The sequence below is a fragment of the Daphnia magna genome, linkage group LG10 (genome assembly GCF_020631705.1).
Source record: "Daphnia magna isolate NIES linkage group LG10, ASM2063170v1.1, whole genome shotgun sequence".
Taxonomy (NCBI): Eukaryota; Metazoa; Arthropoda; class Branchiopoda; order Diplostraca; family Daphniidae; genus Daphnia; species Daphnia magna.
The window spans coordinates 9,218,988-9,236,348 of NC_059191.1; the positions used below are offsets into that span (position 1 = coordinate 9,218,988).

Here is a 17,361-nt window from a genome sequence, read left to right on the forward strand (position 1 = left end):
TTGTTTTCTAAAACTGGCAAGCGAAATATACTTCGGGCGCCATTAAGTTTGGGTACAGCCAAAGAGACGGAGCGTGGCGTCATAAAACCTTGTCTTACCGGCTCTGTCACCATCATCCCTTTATTTCGTTCTTACTGATACTGTGTTTCTGTTTTTTAATTAGTAGTTCTTAATTTTGTAAGTCGCACACAACGTTACCGTTAACACAATGGGAGATAAAGTTGATATGAGTTTGGATGATATCATCAAAACTAACCGTTCTGCTGGCCGAGGCCGAGGCGGACGCGGCGGTCGAGGTGGCAGTTCTCGTGGAGGCAATCGCAATGCCAGCTCAGGTCCCGTTCGTAATCAACGACAGGGAAACGCTGGTCGTGCTGCACCATATGCTAAAGTAAAAATTTCTTATAAATAAGCTTAACTGTGTTTTGTTTTCTAAAGGATAGCTTACTTGATATTTATTTCTCTTAGTTTACGATATCAAAGCTCAAAACTGTTTCATATTTAGATTTCCTTTGTGTTTTGTAACTTGTCTAACTTAATTTGTTTCTGAAGGGCAATCCAGATGGTGACTGGTCTCATGACATGTATGAAGGTGGACCAAGGAAAACCAATCCTCGACTTGGTGCAGCCCCGACTGCAGCGGGCGGTTCTTCCAAGCTAGTCGTTTCAAATTTGGACTTTGGTGTGTCAGATGCAGATATCAAGGTATTATTGGAGGTCATCTTCTTAGAGAATCAGTTTTACATCATCCTTCTTCTATACAGGAACTTTTTATGGAATTTGGACCGTTAAAACATGCCTCTGTACATTATGACAGATCAGGCAGGTCTCTGGGTACAGCCGATGTTGTATTTGAACGCCGTCTCGATGCTGTGAAGGTGAGATTAAAATCTTTAATTGCTAAATAAGAACGTAATCATTTGTTTTTATCATTCGAAGGCAATGAAACAGTACAACGGAGTACCATTGGATGGTCGATCCATGGTCATTCAAATGGCTACGTCTGATTTAAACACAATCGCAAATCGCCTGACTAGCCCTCGGTCTAATACTAACAACGGACAACAAAAGAGGATCGGAACAGCAGCTCCCAGGGGTCAAAGAGGTGGAGGGCAGCGTGGTCAAAGAGGAGGTGCTGGTGGTGGACGTCGTGGCAATCCCAAACAGCCTGCGCCGACAGCAGATGAGCTTGATGCTGAATTGGAGTCGTACAGGAGCGAGTTGAAATAATGCAATCGTAAAATATTCACCAAATTATTTGATTTCCCCAAGTCTACACGTGGTGGATCAGATGTGTTGCACTACTGACGTCGAACCCTGATCCCAACTTATTCTCTTCCTCCCACATCCACTTTTCAACCGTGTTTTCTCTTTCGTTCTTTTCATATGAAAATTAATGTTTTGAAAGACAAACATGTCAAGACCTGGTTTTAAGACATAAAAATGAAGCTTTCAGCGAAATATGTGTTTTATTTGTAACTCGGAAATGTGTTGGAAAGTGACAGGTCTAGTTACCAGCTCATGTAGCTAGATCTAGTTACATCTATTTGTATCGATTTTGACTGTATTGAAATAATCTACACTTTCCAGTCATTTCGTATATTATAGAATGGTTTTATGAGTTGCGTAGTGTACGACGGATTGAACGGCGCAACTGTTGTGCTACTGCAGCCTCATTGAAGCTATCAATGATCGGAATTGCTGAAGCACGTAAAGGGATTTGTTGCGGAGGAACCGGTCCGGCTTCGTTGCTGAATTTGGTTGGTTTAGAGAATTGAAAACCTTTTTTTGATTGGAAATAAAGTTAACGTTTAATATTAATTTAGATTGTATCAATAGTTATTGCTTACTGTGAAGCAAAATTCCAGCCCGAGGGTGAAGCATAAGATGCATTTCGGCGTTGACTTCGTCTACTGTGATGATTTGATCGGACGTGTGGTCTTGAAACAAATTGGATTCGTTAAGCGGGTTTGTTGCTGGAGGAGCCACTCCAGCAGTAGTTGCACCCGATGGTAAGTCAAGTTTCAGCGGTCCAGCTACCAGTTTTACTTTTAACATTGTCCGTCCGTTAGAAAGTGACATGGTTTGCACATCACCAGTGCGACGTAGGGTACTAAGGCCGGACAGACTGCAGAATACGCGAACCGGTGCCACGTCCCACTATAGTAATACAAGTTTTAATAATTTAACACACTAAAAGAAATTCGAAAATTACTTGAGTTGATTCCAGGTTTTCGTGATTTCTTCCATTCCTGTCTCCCTGATCACTGGAATTTGATCTGTTTTTTAAAGGGAGGACAAACCACTTCAAATTTAGTACGCTGTTAAACAATGTCGATGTATTTACGTTACCTTATCGATCGTGCTGCATGGAAACGAGACTGTGATAAGATTGCTGTTTCTTTCACGGACCGTCTTCGCAGCAACATTGGCATAGGATCAAGTCCTGACATTTTTATATCAACCACCATGCGATCGCAAACGGTCTGCACTAAACCGTTGTATGTTTGCGGTTGAGGTTGGAGGTTGCTTGCGAAAGTCGGGTACCTCATAGAGGAGTACATTGACATCATCATCGGTGATGGATACATAGACGTAAGGGATTTCATCGCTCCACAGCATCCACATCTTCCCATTGGATCCACACGGGTCCATTCATCACCAATGTCAGATTCCTCATCGTGTCCGTTGTCTAATTTCAGTATGAATTTTTTTTATTTGCATTAACTTAAAAATTATATTTGATTTACCACAAAGGATGTCTTCAAGAAGTTTCTTGGCGTCGATGGATGGGCCAGGAGCCATCAAAGAAGATCGGACTTCTTCGAAATCAGAGTGCCAGTCAATTGTCCACTCCTTGATGTCATTTGTGACTGCAAATTGTTGCTGTTGGTCTGAGGAAAGTAGATCATCGGCCATTTTTGCAATGGATACATCTGGGACGTTGCTAGCCACCGAAATGGCCAACAAGAAACAGAGGATGCACTGAACGAGAAGAGACATTTCAAACTGAAGTTCCAGTTGCTCAGGTACGCCGAATTTAAAGGTGAGCGGTTCACCCCCGACCTTGAAATTTTTTATTTCGACCACACAGGTCAATCATCTTTGCTTTGTTTCTATTGACCTGACTTGACCCTCTTTACTTCAGGTGAAATTTCAGGGAATTCCGAAATATTCCTGTCAAATATCCCAGAAAAACAAAGGTAATAGATTCAAAATTTAGAAGCTATATAAACGATGAAAAGGACTAACGTTTTACTTCCTTTGCTGTGCTATGTATTGCTCCTTGATTAATTCAAGTGGCAAATATTACCTTAGAATGTACTGTTTCTAATCAAACTAGGTGATCGGCTTATCTAATTTAATTTTTCTATACTTTATGCAGGGTATCTCAGTCCTCTTTTGGTTTGTACGGTCTGTGAAACGCCTTCAGCCAACGACCTTTTGATTGTAGACTGGCCATACGACCTCATGAGACTTATTCCGACTTTTTGGCGCCATCATTCGAGTTCAACAGGTACACGACCACTTTCTAGTCTATGCTGTAGCTTGACACTCTTGGTAAACTGAAATTTTATGGATTTGTTGAATCTTAACCGGGGAATTGAGTTCGATGGTCTAATTTTCCCATGGAACCAGATAGAAGTTCGTTAGTAAAATCCAAATACCCGCCTGAATATTTAGCCAGTTTGATCTTGGGAAGAAAATCCAATGTATGAAATTAAGTATAATTTATTGCCAAACATCAATCCCAATAATAATAATAATAATAAGGAATATATAGGATGAAATCATTAATAATATTCATACGAATCGTATTGGCTTTCGTTTTCATGATCAGTCCGGTGAATGACCGTATTAGACTGGAATCGAATTACTGGCCTATTCAGCCACCCTTCGCAAATTAGCCGACCGGATCCCATAGCACCGGGAATGTGAACTCGATAATATTCCCGACTGACGGGAAATCGAATGTGCATGGCGTAATTATTGAAATAGCAGACAACATCAAATTCAGATTGCCAGAATGGTTTTCTCGATTCCGGATATCCCTGTTTCTTTTCTTGGTAATAACCATCCGAATTGTAGTTGAAAACCAGAGCATATTCGTTGTTTGGCAACTTTTCAAGAAGTAAATGGATATTGGTCTGCCAATTGGTCAAAGTTTTCTGGCATAGTACTCCCCATATTTTGGCGTCACGCGGCCAATTCCACCAGGCACGAGTGATGCCAGTACTAACACCGTAACCGCTACCGAATTCTTGAAATGGCTGCCAGTTATATGTCGAACTGCCGGAAACTCCAGCTGTTTCGTTGACCCATTTGAATGCTCCTGGTTTCTCACCTCGATTCCTCAAACCGATCCAAGAATCAACGATACTTCGATTGTTGAAAATCGCATAAACTTGTTCCAGGGCTATTCTCATGTTATGTGTGGGTGCGACAGCAAGATGGCCACCTTGCTGGATACAGAAATGCTGAGCTTCATCCGCATCGACAGCCACTTTTAGTGTGAAACGTTTATAACAAATGCCGGCGTCGATAACGAGTAAATGAGTAAGCCATCCCTCGCTGCAATAGTGTCAGATTTGATTAGAAATTGTTTTAGTTTACGTAAAATATCAGTTCAAGTATACTCGCAAAAGGCTTGGCGTGCATGAGCTGCTTGACTGCTAATTAGGAAACTGATATTTGAAGGCAACTCTTGTCGATTACAAATCATTGGCAGACGATCTTGACACGACTTGGTTATGATTCGGTTATGTGTCAAGTCGTAAGCCATACATAATTCTTCGCCTTCTCTGTTTTCCGTTCCAATATCCCAGTCATTTGCTTGCAGAATCCACCGATTACTTGCTGCTCATTAACATTCAATTAGAAATTATTCAAAAATATGTAAAATAAATTAATTACCTTTATTCCAATTCCAGATAGGAGACTGGAGAGGCATAGCCTTATTAAATTGTCGAAAAGGAAGCCATACCAGTCGCAAGGATGCTGATTGAATCCGATAAGTGCCTTCCTGTGAGTTCCGGATCCAGTCGTTCACCGTTTTTGGCTTCAATATTTCCGGCTGGAGAGGCCAACCGGCCCAACATTTAGAGACGGCGGAGGAAAATCTTGTGACCTCAGTTATTCGATAACAATTTCCATCAGGGGCCTTTTCGAAACCGTGAAAACAGGGCGGCTCTTCTTTTCTATCTTTCATGGCGGAACATTTCTAACAAGTAAGATGTCATTACAACATTTTAAACGTAATCTACTGTATTTTTTGTAGTATAGGATTGTACCTGGAAACGAATTGGACGCAAGTCGGGAAGCCCGCAGCTTCGTGTGATGATGTCTCCGTGGTTATCAACACAGATGGGTTCCCCGATGAAATTGCCGGACGGCACCGTCTGGCCCAGATATCCAGTCCATGTAATGTTACCGCGATCTTGAGGTAAAGCCATGTTACACGGGCTGATGATGTCGAGAAGCAAATCAAAGTTGCCCTTGGGCAGGAAAAGTGAACGACTTTTTGCCCAGTGGGAAAGTTCAAAATACTGTCCGAGTTTCTGGGCCATTTTAAAATCAAATTTTTCGATTTTCTAAACGGTTGAATAATTGAAAACAATTTAAATATTTGTAAACTTATTGCCTTTTACTAATAGATCCCCACCTTGTTTATTATGTGAATCATAGAGGAGATGAAGTGACCTGTGATCACAGGTGGCTCCGTATGGAATTCGAGTGTGTTTCCAGCTCCTGGAGTGATTTCCTCTTCGACAAACTATGAATTTAATTATTTAAATGTTATGGTATTTAAATTACATATTATGTACAATACCTGCGCCAAAATAATCTTGGCCGCGTCCAATGTGTTTGATAATTGACAGGATGTGCAAGTGGAAACGAGACGTGTGGTCACCGTGTTCCACATGACCAGGTGGAATCCTCGACCAGTAATCACTTGATTTCGATAAGTTGCTTCACAAGTAATGAATCCAATCCAAGGAATGAGATCTTCTTCGGAAGCAAAACTGACCAACTCCTAAAAAAACCAGACATTGTCAAACAGTGGTCAGTGCGTGCGGTTTGGAAATTCTCTTACCTGAGAGAAATTACGTGCATAACCGCCATTTCGCAACCATCTAATGGTAACAGCTGATTTATCTACATCACTCGTAGTCCTGACGTCACATTTCAACTTTAGGGAAGTCGTTTTGGGTGGGAAAATGTTCATGAAACCATCGCGGTTTTGCCCAATGGGGCCCCAATCGATGTCGGCGCCTTCCGTCACCGCCGATACTGATAAGATTTGCCCTCTTTGTGGTGAAACTTTTTAAAATTCATGGGACGGATTAGTTTGTATCGTAACGCACTTTTACGTAAAATATTTACATGTGGGTTGACGAATAAGAGATCTCACGTCTGAGATACATATGGCGTTTGCTAAATCTTGGCTGTGTTTCAACTCGAAGGTTTTCAACGGGTTTCTACCCGTTTCGAAACAGTACATTTGTCCGTCGGCAGGGCGAGTTAAATCAGGTAACACATTGCCAATAAAACTGAGATCCCTTTCGACATCTGTATCGAGATAAAAAATGGTAATTGCCCATTATCTATCATGTGAATATATTGTGGGAGCGTTACATGAATTCTTGATTCCCAACCACTGCAGACGTCCATTACTGAAGCATAAACTAGTCCAGAATGGTTTGCCTTCGTTTATCCGCAATCGTGCCAACTCGTGCTGATTAAACGAGCTTGTAAATCATGCGAATCTTATTAGATAATATAAATGGTATCATTTACGTACCGAGTGATCTTCTCCTGGAAGATCTCCTCCTATTTCGACGCATCTAGCTTGGCTTGCGTTCCATGAACGTGGGGGCTCGTTGATTCGCTGGTAACAAAAACTGTTGCTGGCAGGGCAAATCCAGTTTGTCGCAGTGACAAATGAGGTGAAACAGTAAAACACCAGTGCACTAACGAACGGTGTGAAGCGTGCCATTGCTCAGCGAAGCTCAGTAACGAAGTAAGGATTTTTCTGAAGGGAACCCTAATGTTATATCGAGGTTGGGAAAGTGGTTTTATTACGAGAGAGAATAAAAGGTGGAGCTAGACGTTCACACTGCCGAGGGAATTTTGAACGATAAACAACGAGACTAATTACGTTTTTTCACGGTTGAATGAACGAATAGCAACTGCATGTCAATCGTGACTGGCAACTACGGGGTTTACCTCTAGAGAAAGTACAAAAATAGTGCAAATTTACTATGCGCATAGTTAACCTATATTCCCTACCGGTTTGATCAACAATCTTGTCTTACAACGCCCAGCATTATGTTAGCAAAACAAAAGAAAGGTGCCAACAATTAAAGGATTTTATATTCTAGAAGCTGTGCTGTTAGATCGCAAAGCCAAAAGATCTGCAACGTTGGCACCGTTTATAACAAAAACGTCCCAGCCTAATAAAAGATCAACAAGGCAAAATAACGTAATTGCTACTTACAAGGTAAGTTAAAAGTAAATGGCCGTTTACTGAAGGAGAAAAAAAATAGCTTAGAAGAAATCGGATACCTCGTTAGCTCTGGGGTCTGGAACAACGGCAGCCATGCTTTTTGATTTTTACCGCTTCATAACGCCATCTAGGGAACCTTCTTACACAGCCGATTGTGTTCGGCAGTTCGGCTGCTTTAAATCAAAATCAACAATATGGTGGGGCGATGTTACACTCTCCAATATTGTACGGCGTGCAGTACTATCACGTTCGTGTCGGGTAAGTAGTCCGTTAACTCTTTTGAAAAAATATACTTGCCAGCGCAATTATGAGGAATATTTTAAAAGTTTTATAGGACTTGCCAAAATAAAGGCTAATTAATTAACGCCAGATTATGAAACTTTCATCTGGGGGAGACTCCTCCGAAACGATTACTACCACTGATGGTACCATCCCCCTAGGTGGGTGTGATTTACTTGCATTATCAAGTGAAACAATCATTAACAGGCCACTGTTTGCTATAGCCTTGTAAATTTCTTATATTGTAGAGCTAGCCAATTTTTTATTGACCTAATTACTTTCCCATCCTGTTAAGGCTTTTATGACCCATTGACCCTGTTTCTTTAGTCTTTGATGCTAAGCTAGAGTTTTATTAAACAAAAGTAAATAAATGTAAAAAGGTTTCTAACAATCAATCTCTATCCAACTAATATTGCTGTTGTTGTAGCATATGTGATTGAGTTAATTAAGCTGTGTAGAATTTCAATGTTGCTTCAAACTTAAATATGGAGTTTAATTTTATATTTCTGAATTTTAGGTTCACTTGAATCTCCCAGCAAAACAGGACCTGATGTTAATATCCTTAAACTCCCATTTCAAGGAAATTTCTTATCGAACTGTGTGAAAAAATTGCTGAATTCATTTGCCTGCTTGCTTTTCTTACCACTGACATTAGTAGGCAGATTGATTGAAGCTTTTTTTGCCTTAAAGCAAAGAATTACAAAACATGACTCAAGTCTTGAAGGTAAAGTTGTCCTTATCACGGGTGCCAGCTCTGGCCTAGGTGAAGCCCTGGCAAAGTGCTTGTACACAGAAGGATGCAAGTTGATTATAGCATCCAGGCGATACACAGAGCTTGATCGTGTGAAAGAACAGTTACTAGGTTCTGGCTTAAGAAAAGGCACCATCTATCCACCTGTAATTATCCAATTGGATCTGCAAGATTTTGTCAATTTACCGGACAAAGTAAGAACAATACTCGGGGTTTATGGATACATCGATATACTCGTGAACAACGCTGGTATAAGTTATAGAGGAGAAGTGACCGACACTAGTTTGGAGGTAGATGCCAAAGTCATGAATATCAACTACTTTGGCACAGTTGCATTAACCAAAGGTGAATACCATCACATACGTACTTGCTTAAAGAGTTGCTGCTTACTTGCTTAAACTTACAGTATCGTTACTTTTATTCTAGCTCTTTTGCCTTCCATGATTGTACGCCAAAGTGGTCATATTGTGATGATAGGATCGCTTCAAGCCAAACTGGCCATCCCTTTTCGGTGGGTTACCACTAGCAATATTTGTTTTTATTTGTTGATTCATTTATTTTTTACTAACTCTTTAACCAATGGAATGAATTTTTAGATCAGCTTATGCTGCTTCGAAACACGCACTCCAGGCTTTTAGCGACAGTCTTCGGGCGGAAGTCGATCACAGAAATATCGATGTTACGGTAGTAAACCCTGGTTATATTCGCACAAGTTTGTCCGTGAACGCGCTGACTGGTCGAGGAGACAAATACGGACAAATGGATGAGACAACAGAATCGGGAACGGATCCTCTTCAAGCTGCGTATCAAATTGTCATTGCAATTAAGAGAAAAACCCAAGAATTGATGCTTTGCTCCGTCTTTTATCGTTTGGCAGTGTTATTTCGTGCAATATTACCCAGCGTTTACTTCAAAATGATGGCGCGACGAGCGCTTCGTGCCAAAAAGATACGTTAAATCGTAGTAATAAATTTCAAATACATTCTGATATAATAAGGGTGTATTGTTCAATTTGTACATTAGGGAATTTTTGATAACAAGACTATTTGAAGGCAATAAAGTACAGCTTCCATAGGGTAATGCTAGCTGCTGTAACACATATGGTGCAATGAAGAGTCTTCCGTTTATTGTCGTCTCTTCTTACAAGAACTATAGGACTCGAAGTAGTCAATCTATTCACTGGCAACTTGGCCAGTCTTTTTGTATCCATTTCAACCTGATGGGATTTATGTGTTTGTCAGGATCATTGGAAAGCAGATAACAAAGTGTGTGAACTCACCTGGTATTTACAGCAAGGATCGAATTGCCATGATGCTGTGTAGAGGCCGGTACACAGCAAGGAAATGAGACCCAATGGAGTGTATATGTATGGACGATTATCACAGAATATTCCTGAACAAAAAATCAAGATATTACGTGTTTAATTGATGTAAATTATGATTATGTTTAACCTGTTATTACTGAACCTAGTCCAGTAAGAACTGCAGTTTTGTGAAGACAATTTCCAACGGCGATCCATCGCGCCGTTTCGTCCCCTAGGCGGACTGGCTCAATGACAATCACAGGAACGGCAGCTTCCAAGGCTCGTTCTAGTTCCAACTCAAATCTTTCCTGGGCGTTTTCGCCGTCGTAGATTTCCCTAACGACTGCTATTTCTGCAGAGTAGGGCCCGCTATCAAGAAAGAAAAGTATCCAGTGATATTGTGCGATCTCATTAATTTTATAATTTTCACGCAACGGGGTAATACCTGCTCTTTCTCCTGTCTGTGTCTGCCATTTCCATTGCCAGCAGCCCAGTATTGTTTTCAAGTGGTTGCTATACGTGCTGACGGCCTTGTAAGGTTTCAGCAACATCCAACAACAATAGTTGCCGAAATACAAGTACTACAAATTTTAATAGAATTCATTGACTTTTTATTTAGTTAGTCATCTTTAAAAACTTACTAAAAATGTAAATAATTATTTTATTTAGAAAATCATCTTTATATTTATAAATTTAATTAATAAAAGACTTTAATATATACAGACAACGTCGTACTGTTGGCGTCTGTTTTTAGGCTCCTCCCCTCACCACCATCGGGATTTATGATTTTCTTTAAAAACTAACTCCAAAAATGTAAGTAAATCAAAAGTTATCCTCAACATCCTTTAATTATTTTGCAATTTTTAACAACAAGTTGTACGCCTGATGTTATAACGATTGATGCTTATTTAAAACCGTGTAGGCCGGACAAAGAAACTGGCGATCGTAAAGACCGGAAAGCCGGCGAAGATTCGGGTAAATCAAAAGATGCAGGCAAAGAAAAGAAAGACAGCAAAGATACTGGAAAGAAAAAGGGTCGAGATTCAAGCAGTGACAGTTCGTCAAGCAGAAGGTAAATACACACAATGTTTCTTTATTTTGTTTTCACAAAGATAGCTTTACCATATCCATTCTTTTGTGCAGTTCAAGATCATCAAGCAGTAGCAGCAGCAGTAGTACTAGTTCACGATCCTCAAGTAGTTCTTCATCAGATTCCAGGTCATCGTCCAGTTCTTCTAGCACTTCTGACTCTTCTGGATCATCACGTTCCAGTGGTTCATTAAAGAAACACCAAAAAAAGAGGTAACATGTCTTACAGGACAAAGGTGAAGCAGTGCCTTTTAATAACATACGCTTTTGAAACCAGAGTCCCATCCACTGACAAGCTGAAAATTGATGCCAAACCAGAAGATGAGAAAACCAAGCCTGATGGAGAAAAGAACATTGACAAAGACAGAAACAAGGAAAACAGACGATCAAGATCGACCTCACCCCGCCGGCGCCGTCGAGATCGTTCACCGACACCTAAGCCGCTTCGAATTCATATTGGACGGCTGACGCGCAATGTCAATAAAGATCACATCCAAGAAATATTTTCTGTATATGGAAGTATCAAAGCCATTGAGTTGCCTAACGAGCGTGCCGGATTAAGTCACCTACACCGCGGCTTTGCTTACATCGAATTCTCAACAGCTGAAGAAGCAGAAAACGCGATGAAACACATGGACGGGGGTAAAGTCAAAGCTTTTCAACCATGAATTTAATAATTCCAATTCGTTTTCTTTTCTAGGTCAAATCGATGGACAAGAAATCACAGCCGCTCCTGTGCTGATACCTAAAAATCGCCCACCACCACCTAGACGGAATTCACCACCAAGAAATCGACCTGGTCGTTGGGGAATGGGAGGGGGTCGATCCCCACCGAGGTAATTTAAAACTTTCTCTACCTAATTATTCTGGGAATTCCTTAAGATCAGAACAATACCTCAAATTTGCTATAGGTTTCGACGACGTTCTCCTCCGCGTAGACGTTCTCCTCCGCGACGTGATAGAGATAGGAGACCGCCACCACCTGCACGTTCTAGGTCTCGTTCTCGCTCACCTAATCGCCGTTCAGGTGGAAATAATCGCCGCTACAGTCGTTCTTCTTCATCTTCGTCACGCTAAAGGGGATAGACGATCATCTCTTCTTAGCCACGGAAGATGCACGTCCAGTACTTTTTTTTTTTTTATCACTCAACCTTGTGCTCGTGATTCATCTTCAGATTTTCTTTTGCCCATGCTGTTGATGGTGCAGTCAATAGCGAACGCCACGTTTTCCGTAATTTCCTGTTTTGAATGGAATCCTGAAAAATGATACAATTACCTGACAATGGAATTTGTCGTTAGTTCGTATACATCACGTTTTCTTTAATTTCCTGGGAAACTTTTTCTTTTTGCTACTTTTCTTCGAAAAAGTTACCCAGCTGCAATTGATGTTTCTACCTGAAATTTCTTTTTAGTAACCTAAGCCGTTTCATTTTCTTTTTCAACGTCTTTGCATGTCAGAAATCAGATAAGACTTTTGAACAAGCCGTTTTTTTTTGTTGTTGTTGTTGCTAGAAACGCAAGAATCGTGTATCTAACGGTACATGAGAAGCTAGAACAATTTCATTCCGGTTTATACTTGACTGGCATGTGAAAGGAGGAGGGGAGATACGGTTGCTAGGCTTTGCGTGCACAAAGAACAAAAAATTCATCGAGAGAATTTCTATTAACCGGAATCGTACAATAGGTAATGTTTTTTATTTATGAAAGTCGTATTTGGTCAAATGTATTGCGTTGGCTTCCTACATCCGGTAGGTGTGCCAACAACAACAAATATGTTGACACAGCTGCTCCCAATTTACGCCAATCTGTTGGATTCGTATTATCCTCTTACGAGTCGGCGAACTTCATTTAAGTACTTTTTGGTCGCAATCTTTTCTACGGCTGAATCAACTCGTACCTCGAGTGCAACCGGTTAAATCGTAACTGCCGCATGAGGATTGCTTTTTAATGCATTTTTCCAGCTGGGATATGTATGTAGAGTTCTCGAATGTTTTTCTTTAAAAATCTATTTAAAATCAAGAATGATTAACGGCCAACGACGTTAGCTACTTCGACATGCACGTTTAGCTTTCCGAGTTTTAAAAAAGTTGTGAGAGCGATCAATCTTATTTTCACGGTCGAGTTGGGAGAAACTGGGAAGTTCTCACGATCGTTTCACAAACAACTGTGTTCAGGTTTTTGTTTGTACTTTGTAAACTAAGCGTGTAGCAGCAGCAAACACAATAGACCTAGCATGTTTACGTGGTCCCGTTAAAGGGTTGCTTGTCCATTGAGAGAAGCCCGTTAATGATGTTATTGATACGGTTTCTCTCTTCCTATATTTGCGGTTACTCTCTTCGCTTTCACGATTGAGTGGACTGTGGGATTGTAGAACATCTTATTTTAAACGACGAATTTCCCCGATCATGTTCAGAAAACTGTAGTATCCAAAGAGAAACTTGAATTTTCTTAATTGAAAAAAATTATGAAGAAAGAAAAGTATCAACAAATAAGTAGGACGTGTTTCGAAAAGATTTAATCTAGGTTTGCTGCCCCAAAACCGAATCAAGTATGTTCATTTCGTTACCATAAAATCGTGCTACACGAAACGTTCGCGAATAACGAGCAAAAAACCAGTCGGCGATTCAGTTATGGTACCTCTTTTATATGAAAAAAGGTGCACAATCCTATGTCGTATTGGTTATACTATGTGGTTAATGTGTTATAGAGTTTGAAGTAGTTTTTTTTTTTTTCAATATACGCAGATAGCATTTACGAACGATTGATTATTGATCAAGTTGTAGTTCGTCCCGTCGTCCGCTAGCAAGGGGAGGGGAATCGATGGGCGTGCATTGTGTGCTGCCGGTTGAAAATAGTCTGCGCCGGGGATACTTTTCCTACAGCAGCCGCCATAAAAGAAAAAAAAAGAGTGGAAAACGAAACAAGAAAGAGAGTGTCTGTATTAAAGGCACGTTGCAGTTGGCCAAGTCGGTCAGTCTCAAGTCGAATGTTTGTGGTGATACTCGTCGTGAAAACGATGATGAACCATTCTTATCAACGTTTTCTTATCTTCTAGTGAAATATTTGCCTGCAAAAATAAAGTGGGAGGAATTTGCACAAAGTTTTATTCATTCATATCTCGAAATGTTTTTGTAAAGTTATACGGCTCGTGCTTGAAAATGTTCGTGATCGCACGGGGTACCACCGAAGTTTAAGGTTGATAGTGAAAGTTGTGGTTTTACAGTGACTACCAAGAAAAGAAAAAGAAAGACAGTAAACTCCCAGACTTCCATATTAAATCAGGTTGAGGTAATGCTTTGTATCCTTCAAGTGAAAGGTTTTTTCAATTGTATGTATACATAATACCACAATTTTTTAAATTCTTTTCTGGGGCATTCATAGATTGTTTCAAAAGGGATGCCAAGGCGATTACAATCGAACGCTTGGCCGCTGATATTACCATCAATAAAAACAACATCACAGCTGTAAGTGATGAAGTGGAAGGAAAGAGTGGGCCTTGCCATGGCAGTGAGTGTCGTCCTCCTCACATCCGTATTAGTTCTGGATATTCGCTACGCTTCCAGTGGAGGACGAGCAGAGCAAACCGATGCAGGATTTATTCTTCCAGCGCTAAGACACGGAACAGCCAGGCAAAAAGAGGGCAAACAATTTCAACGACAATTCCTTGATAAGCAACCGGCAGTGAAAGAGCCAATTCCTGAAAATCCGGTTATTCCCTCACAAACTGTTAATAATGTAGAACTAGAACTTGGAGTGGTAGCCAGCAACGCAACGCTCAACGATGACGATCCAGCCGCCCAACACAGGTAACTTTTATTTATTTATTTTTTTAAATATTCCCATTCTGAAACACAACCAAGGAAAAAAAAAAAACGAGTTGCATTGTAAGGAAATGGGGTTAACAACTATCACTTCTGTCACTAGTTTTTACCGGGAGAAGATCTAGAAAGCTTACATTATGTTGTACTGATTTTTCTTTAGTGGCATTGGATACGACAACGATAGAAACAAAAGCTTCGTTTTACAACTTCAAGATAGCACTTCTTCTATTTTTAAAGAAGAAAACAATTGTAATGACACATGGCTAATTTTACGACCAGGAACCCGCTGCGACATTCGATTATAGCCAGCCATGATTGTCTTTTTTTTATGACTATGATTTGTCTTAAGGATGGTGGACATAGGGGACTTTCTCTCTCGTTTAGATTGAATACATTTTTTTTTTTTTCATTCCAACTAAATAACCGGTCCAGGGGAGGAAAGTACAGCATAATTCTTCTTACAATCGATCATGGCCTCTAGCGAGGCACGTTCCGCAAGTCCCACCTTCTTTCTTTTTTTTTTTTTTTTTCCTGCTAGCGGTTAGAATCGCATGAATAGAGTTTTCCTTGCAATTATGTATGATTTTCATGCGGAGTAACCTCGTTTATCACAACACTTTTTAACCAAATGTATTTGTCCTTTTCAGCAACAATGAACAGGGTTCCAAGGTGGATGTGGTCAGGGACCTTTTAAAAGGCAAAAGGTCGCAGTCAAATAATGACGAAAGTTACAAGAATGCAGAGGACAATGGCGATTTGGATCATCTTAAAAGTCAATTCAAAGATCTAATGAAATACATCAGCCCAGCAGAACTTAGTCGGCCCGTTAGAGGTAACCTGCGGGAGTTGGACGTGACCGTCCAGCGGCTACGCAACGTCAGTCTCAGGTATTAACATAACGGTTATAAATTGAGGATTATGTCAATAAATAAAAAAACGGTGGTTTTGATGGAACTCTTTGATAAAAAGTGACGACGCTACTTCGTGGGAAAAGTTCCACGTTTCCATTTCGAAAGAAGAATTATACCATGAAGATGACCCGATGATTGACGAACTGCTACAAGACATGGCGACTCTCGAATTTTACAACATCAGTAAGTCTTCTTCGTCTCCATCATAAACCGGTTTGTTTCTCACGAACGATTTCACAGATCATTTCTATTACTTGAAATAGGTCAAAAAGAAGGTGGTACTCAGCTGAAGCTAGTCATCGAGTTTGCCCCAGGGGGGATGGCGATGTTGAAACCCATGAGGTGAAGGGGGGATTTTTTTTTTTTTTTGCTCAGTCAAATGCCATGCATTCTAATTAAATTTTCACGAACTTGCTTTTCAGATTCCCACGTGAGCAGGAAACATTACCTAATCACTTTTACTTTACTGATTACGAGCGTCATAATGCTGAGATAGCTGCTTTCCACCTCGATCGCATTATGGGTTTCCGGCGTGCTCCACCCGTCGTCGGCCGACTGGTGAACATGACCACCGAACTGTATGCCCTTGCCACTGGCGAATTGCTGCGGACTTTCTTTATTTCTCCGGCACAAAATCTCTGTTTCCATGGTAATAGTCACAGCCTCGTTTGCTGTGACTTGAATTTTGATCCACGCTTTCTTTTATATTTTATAACGTAGGTAAATGCAGCTATTACTGTGATACCGGTCATGCCATTTGTGGTCATCCCGATCAAATGGAAGCATCTTTGGCCGCTTTTTTGCCTGATAAGGAATTTGTGCCAAGAAAAACCTGGCGCCACCCGTGGCGACGATCATACCACAAGCGTAAAAAAGCCCAGTGGGAAGAAGGTACCGTTTAATAAAAGAAAACTTTTTCACAACTTTTACAACCTAATTGCCGTATTTTCAATTCTTTTGTTATCATTTTTTCCTCAAAATAACGAAATCAGATGATCAATACTGTGACCAAGTCCGCCAACTTCCTCCTTATAATGAAGGACGCCGATTGGTTGATTTAATCGATTTAGCTATTTTCGATTTTTTGGCTGGAAACATGGATCGTCATCATTATGAAACACTGAGTTTGTTTGGCAATCAAACTTTCCCAATCCACTTGGATCAAGGCCGAGCATTCGGTCGACCCAAACACGACGAAATGTCAATACTGGCGCCACTTTACCAATGTTGCCTTGTGCGGAGAACAACGCTCGCTACTCTTTTACGTTTTCATCATGGGCCCTTCCGACTCAGTACTCTCATGCGAAAGTCGTTGGCGCGCGATCCGCTTGATCCGATTTTAGCTGCGGGGCATTTTGTTGCCATGGACCGCCGCGTCGCCATTACATTACGTGTCATTCGCCATTGTTTGAGCAGAAATGAAGCTGATCAAGTTATTGTCGGCCTGGCCGATTGGAAAGATAAAATCAGCCAAACTGGCAGTTAATACTAAGTATATTGATTTTTCGTTTTTAAATCGCGCGTCTTCTTCAAAACTTTGACAATATGTTCATACTATAAAAACCTGTTTATTGACTAGTTGACGGAATTTCGACTTGAATACTAATATGATTCAGATTATTTTGTGGGTTTATTTGATGTCAAGCGTTAATATTGTGAAAAAAAAGAATACAGCTCACGTATTTTTTACGAGTAAAATG

The 17,361-nt window shown here is 40.5% G+C and overlaps 7 protein-coding genes and 1 long non-coding RNA gene across 9 annotated transcripts; 5 read left to right on the forward strand and 3 right to left on the reverse strand.

The window, feature by feature from the left end:
* The first annotated feature begins 40 nt into the window (after window positions 1-40).
* On the forward strand, window positions 41-1,461 carry LOC116933018 (THO complex subunit 4). The gene is made up of 4 exons (XM_032940918.2): window positions 41-391; window positions 553-705; window positions 765-878; window positions 940-1,461. The coding sequence occupies exons 1-4, from the start codon at window positions 209-211 to the stop codon at window positions 1,228-1,230; spliced, it is 741 nt and encodes a 246-aa protein (XP_032796809.1). The 5' UTR covers window positions 41-208; the 3' UTR covers window positions 1,231-1,461.
* Window positions 1,451-3,018, reverse strand: LOC116933011. The gene is made up of 5 exons (XM_032940912.2): window positions 2,751-3,018; window positions 2,353-2,692; window positions 2,216-2,279; window positions 1,851-2,160; window positions 1,451-1,782 (listed from the first exon to the last, which is right to left on the reverse strand). The coding sequence occupies exons 1-5, from the start codon at window positions 3,001-3,003 to the stop codon at window positions 1,616-1,618; spliced, it is 1,134 nt and encodes a 377-aa protein (XP_032796803.2). The 5' UTR covers window positions 3,004-3,018; the 3' UTR covers window positions 1,451-1,615.
* LOC123476955 lies at window positions 2,906-5,067 on the forward strand. Its single transcript, XR_006652058.1, has 4 exons — window positions 2,906-3,046; window positions 3,149-3,203; window positions 3,386-3,517; window positions 4,932-5,067. It is a non-coding gene; the product is annotated as an uncharacterized LOC123476955 (long non-coding RNA).
* On the reverse strand, window positions 3,717-7,584 carry LOC116933008. The gene is made up of 11 exons (XM_032940908.2): window positions 7,567-7,584; window positions 6,803-7,045; window positions 6,637-6,736; window positions 6,385-6,570; window positions 6,095-6,321; window positions 5,831-6,034; window positions 5,663-5,773; window positions 5,292-5,591; window positions 4,915-5,221; window positions 4,638-4,857; window positions 3,717-4,572 (listed from the first exon to the last, which is right to left on the reverse strand). Exons 2-11 carry the CDS (start codon window positions 6,995-6,997, stop codon window positions 3,795-3,797), a joined length of 2,628 nt encoding a protein of 875 aa, XP_032796799.2. The 5' UTR covers window positions 6,998-7,045; window positions 7,567-7,584; the 3' UTR covers window positions 3,717-3,794.
* Window positions 7,585-7,632: 48 nt separating this feature from the next.
* LOC116933012 (dehydrogenase/reductase SDR family protein 7-like) lies at window positions 7,633-9,533 on the forward strand. Of its 2 annotated transcripts, none has more exons than XM_032940913.2 (5): window positions 7,633-7,765; window positions 7,834-7,947; window positions 8,304-8,882; window positions 8,964-9,048; window positions 9,134-9,533. In XM_032940913.2, the coding sequence occupies exons 2-5, from the start codon at window positions 7,881-7,883 to the stop codon at window positions 9,492-9,494; spliced, it is 1,092 nt and encodes a 363-aa protein (XP_032796804.1). In that variant the 5' UTR covers window positions 7,633-7,765; window positions 7,834-7,880; the 3' UTR covers window positions 9,495-9,533. The 2 variants fall into 2 exon arrangements, with proteins under 2 accessions (XP_032796804.1, XP_045035928.1); XM_045179993.1 differs by having other exon boundaries at window positions 7,644-7,765; window positions 7,842-7,947.
* On the reverse strand, window positions 9,520-10,419 carry LOC116933019 (transmembrane protein 11, mitochondrial). Its single transcript, XM_032940919.2, has 4 exons — window positions 10,286-10,419; window positions 9,989-10,209; window positions 9,817-9,929; window positions 9,520-9,753 (listed from the first exon to the last, which is right to left on the reverse strand). Exons 1-4 carry the CDS (start codon window positions 10,318-10,320, stop codon window positions 9,580-9,582), a joined length of 543 nt encoding a protein of 180 aa, XP_032796810.1. The 5' UTR covers window positions 10,321-10,419; the 3' UTR covers window positions 9,520-9,579.
* Window positions 10,420-10,557: 138 nt separating this feature from the next.
* On the forward strand, window positions 10,558-12,234 carry LOC116933015 (RNA-binding protein with serine-rich domain 1-A). The gene is made up of 6 exons (XM_032940916.2): window positions 10,558-10,653; window positions 10,763-10,912; window positions 10,984-11,142; window positions 11,207-11,571; window positions 11,630-11,765; window positions 11,841-12,234. Coding segments are annotated over exons 1-6 (978 nt in total). The 5' UTR covers window positions 10,558-10,651; the 3' UTR covers window positions 12,007-12,234.
* A 1,610-nt stretch (window positions 12,235-13,844) lies between these two features.
* LOC116933009 (extracellular serine/threonine protein CG31145) lies at window positions 13,845-17,350 on the forward strand. Its single transcript, XM_045179981.1, has 8 exons — window positions 13,845-14,217; window positions 14,311-14,735; window positions 15,398-15,637; window positions 15,720-15,844; window positions 15,925-16,003; window positions 16,084-16,310; window positions 16,382-16,552; window positions 16,654-17,350. The coding sequence occupies exons 2-8, from the start codon at window positions 14,401-14,403 to the stop codon at window positions 17,145-17,147; spliced, it is 1,671 nt and encodes a 556-aa protein (XP_045035916.1). The 5' UTR covers window positions 13,845-14,217; window positions 14,311-14,400; the 3' UTR covers window positions 17,148-17,350.
* Window positions 17,351-17,361: the final 11 nt, after the last annotated feature.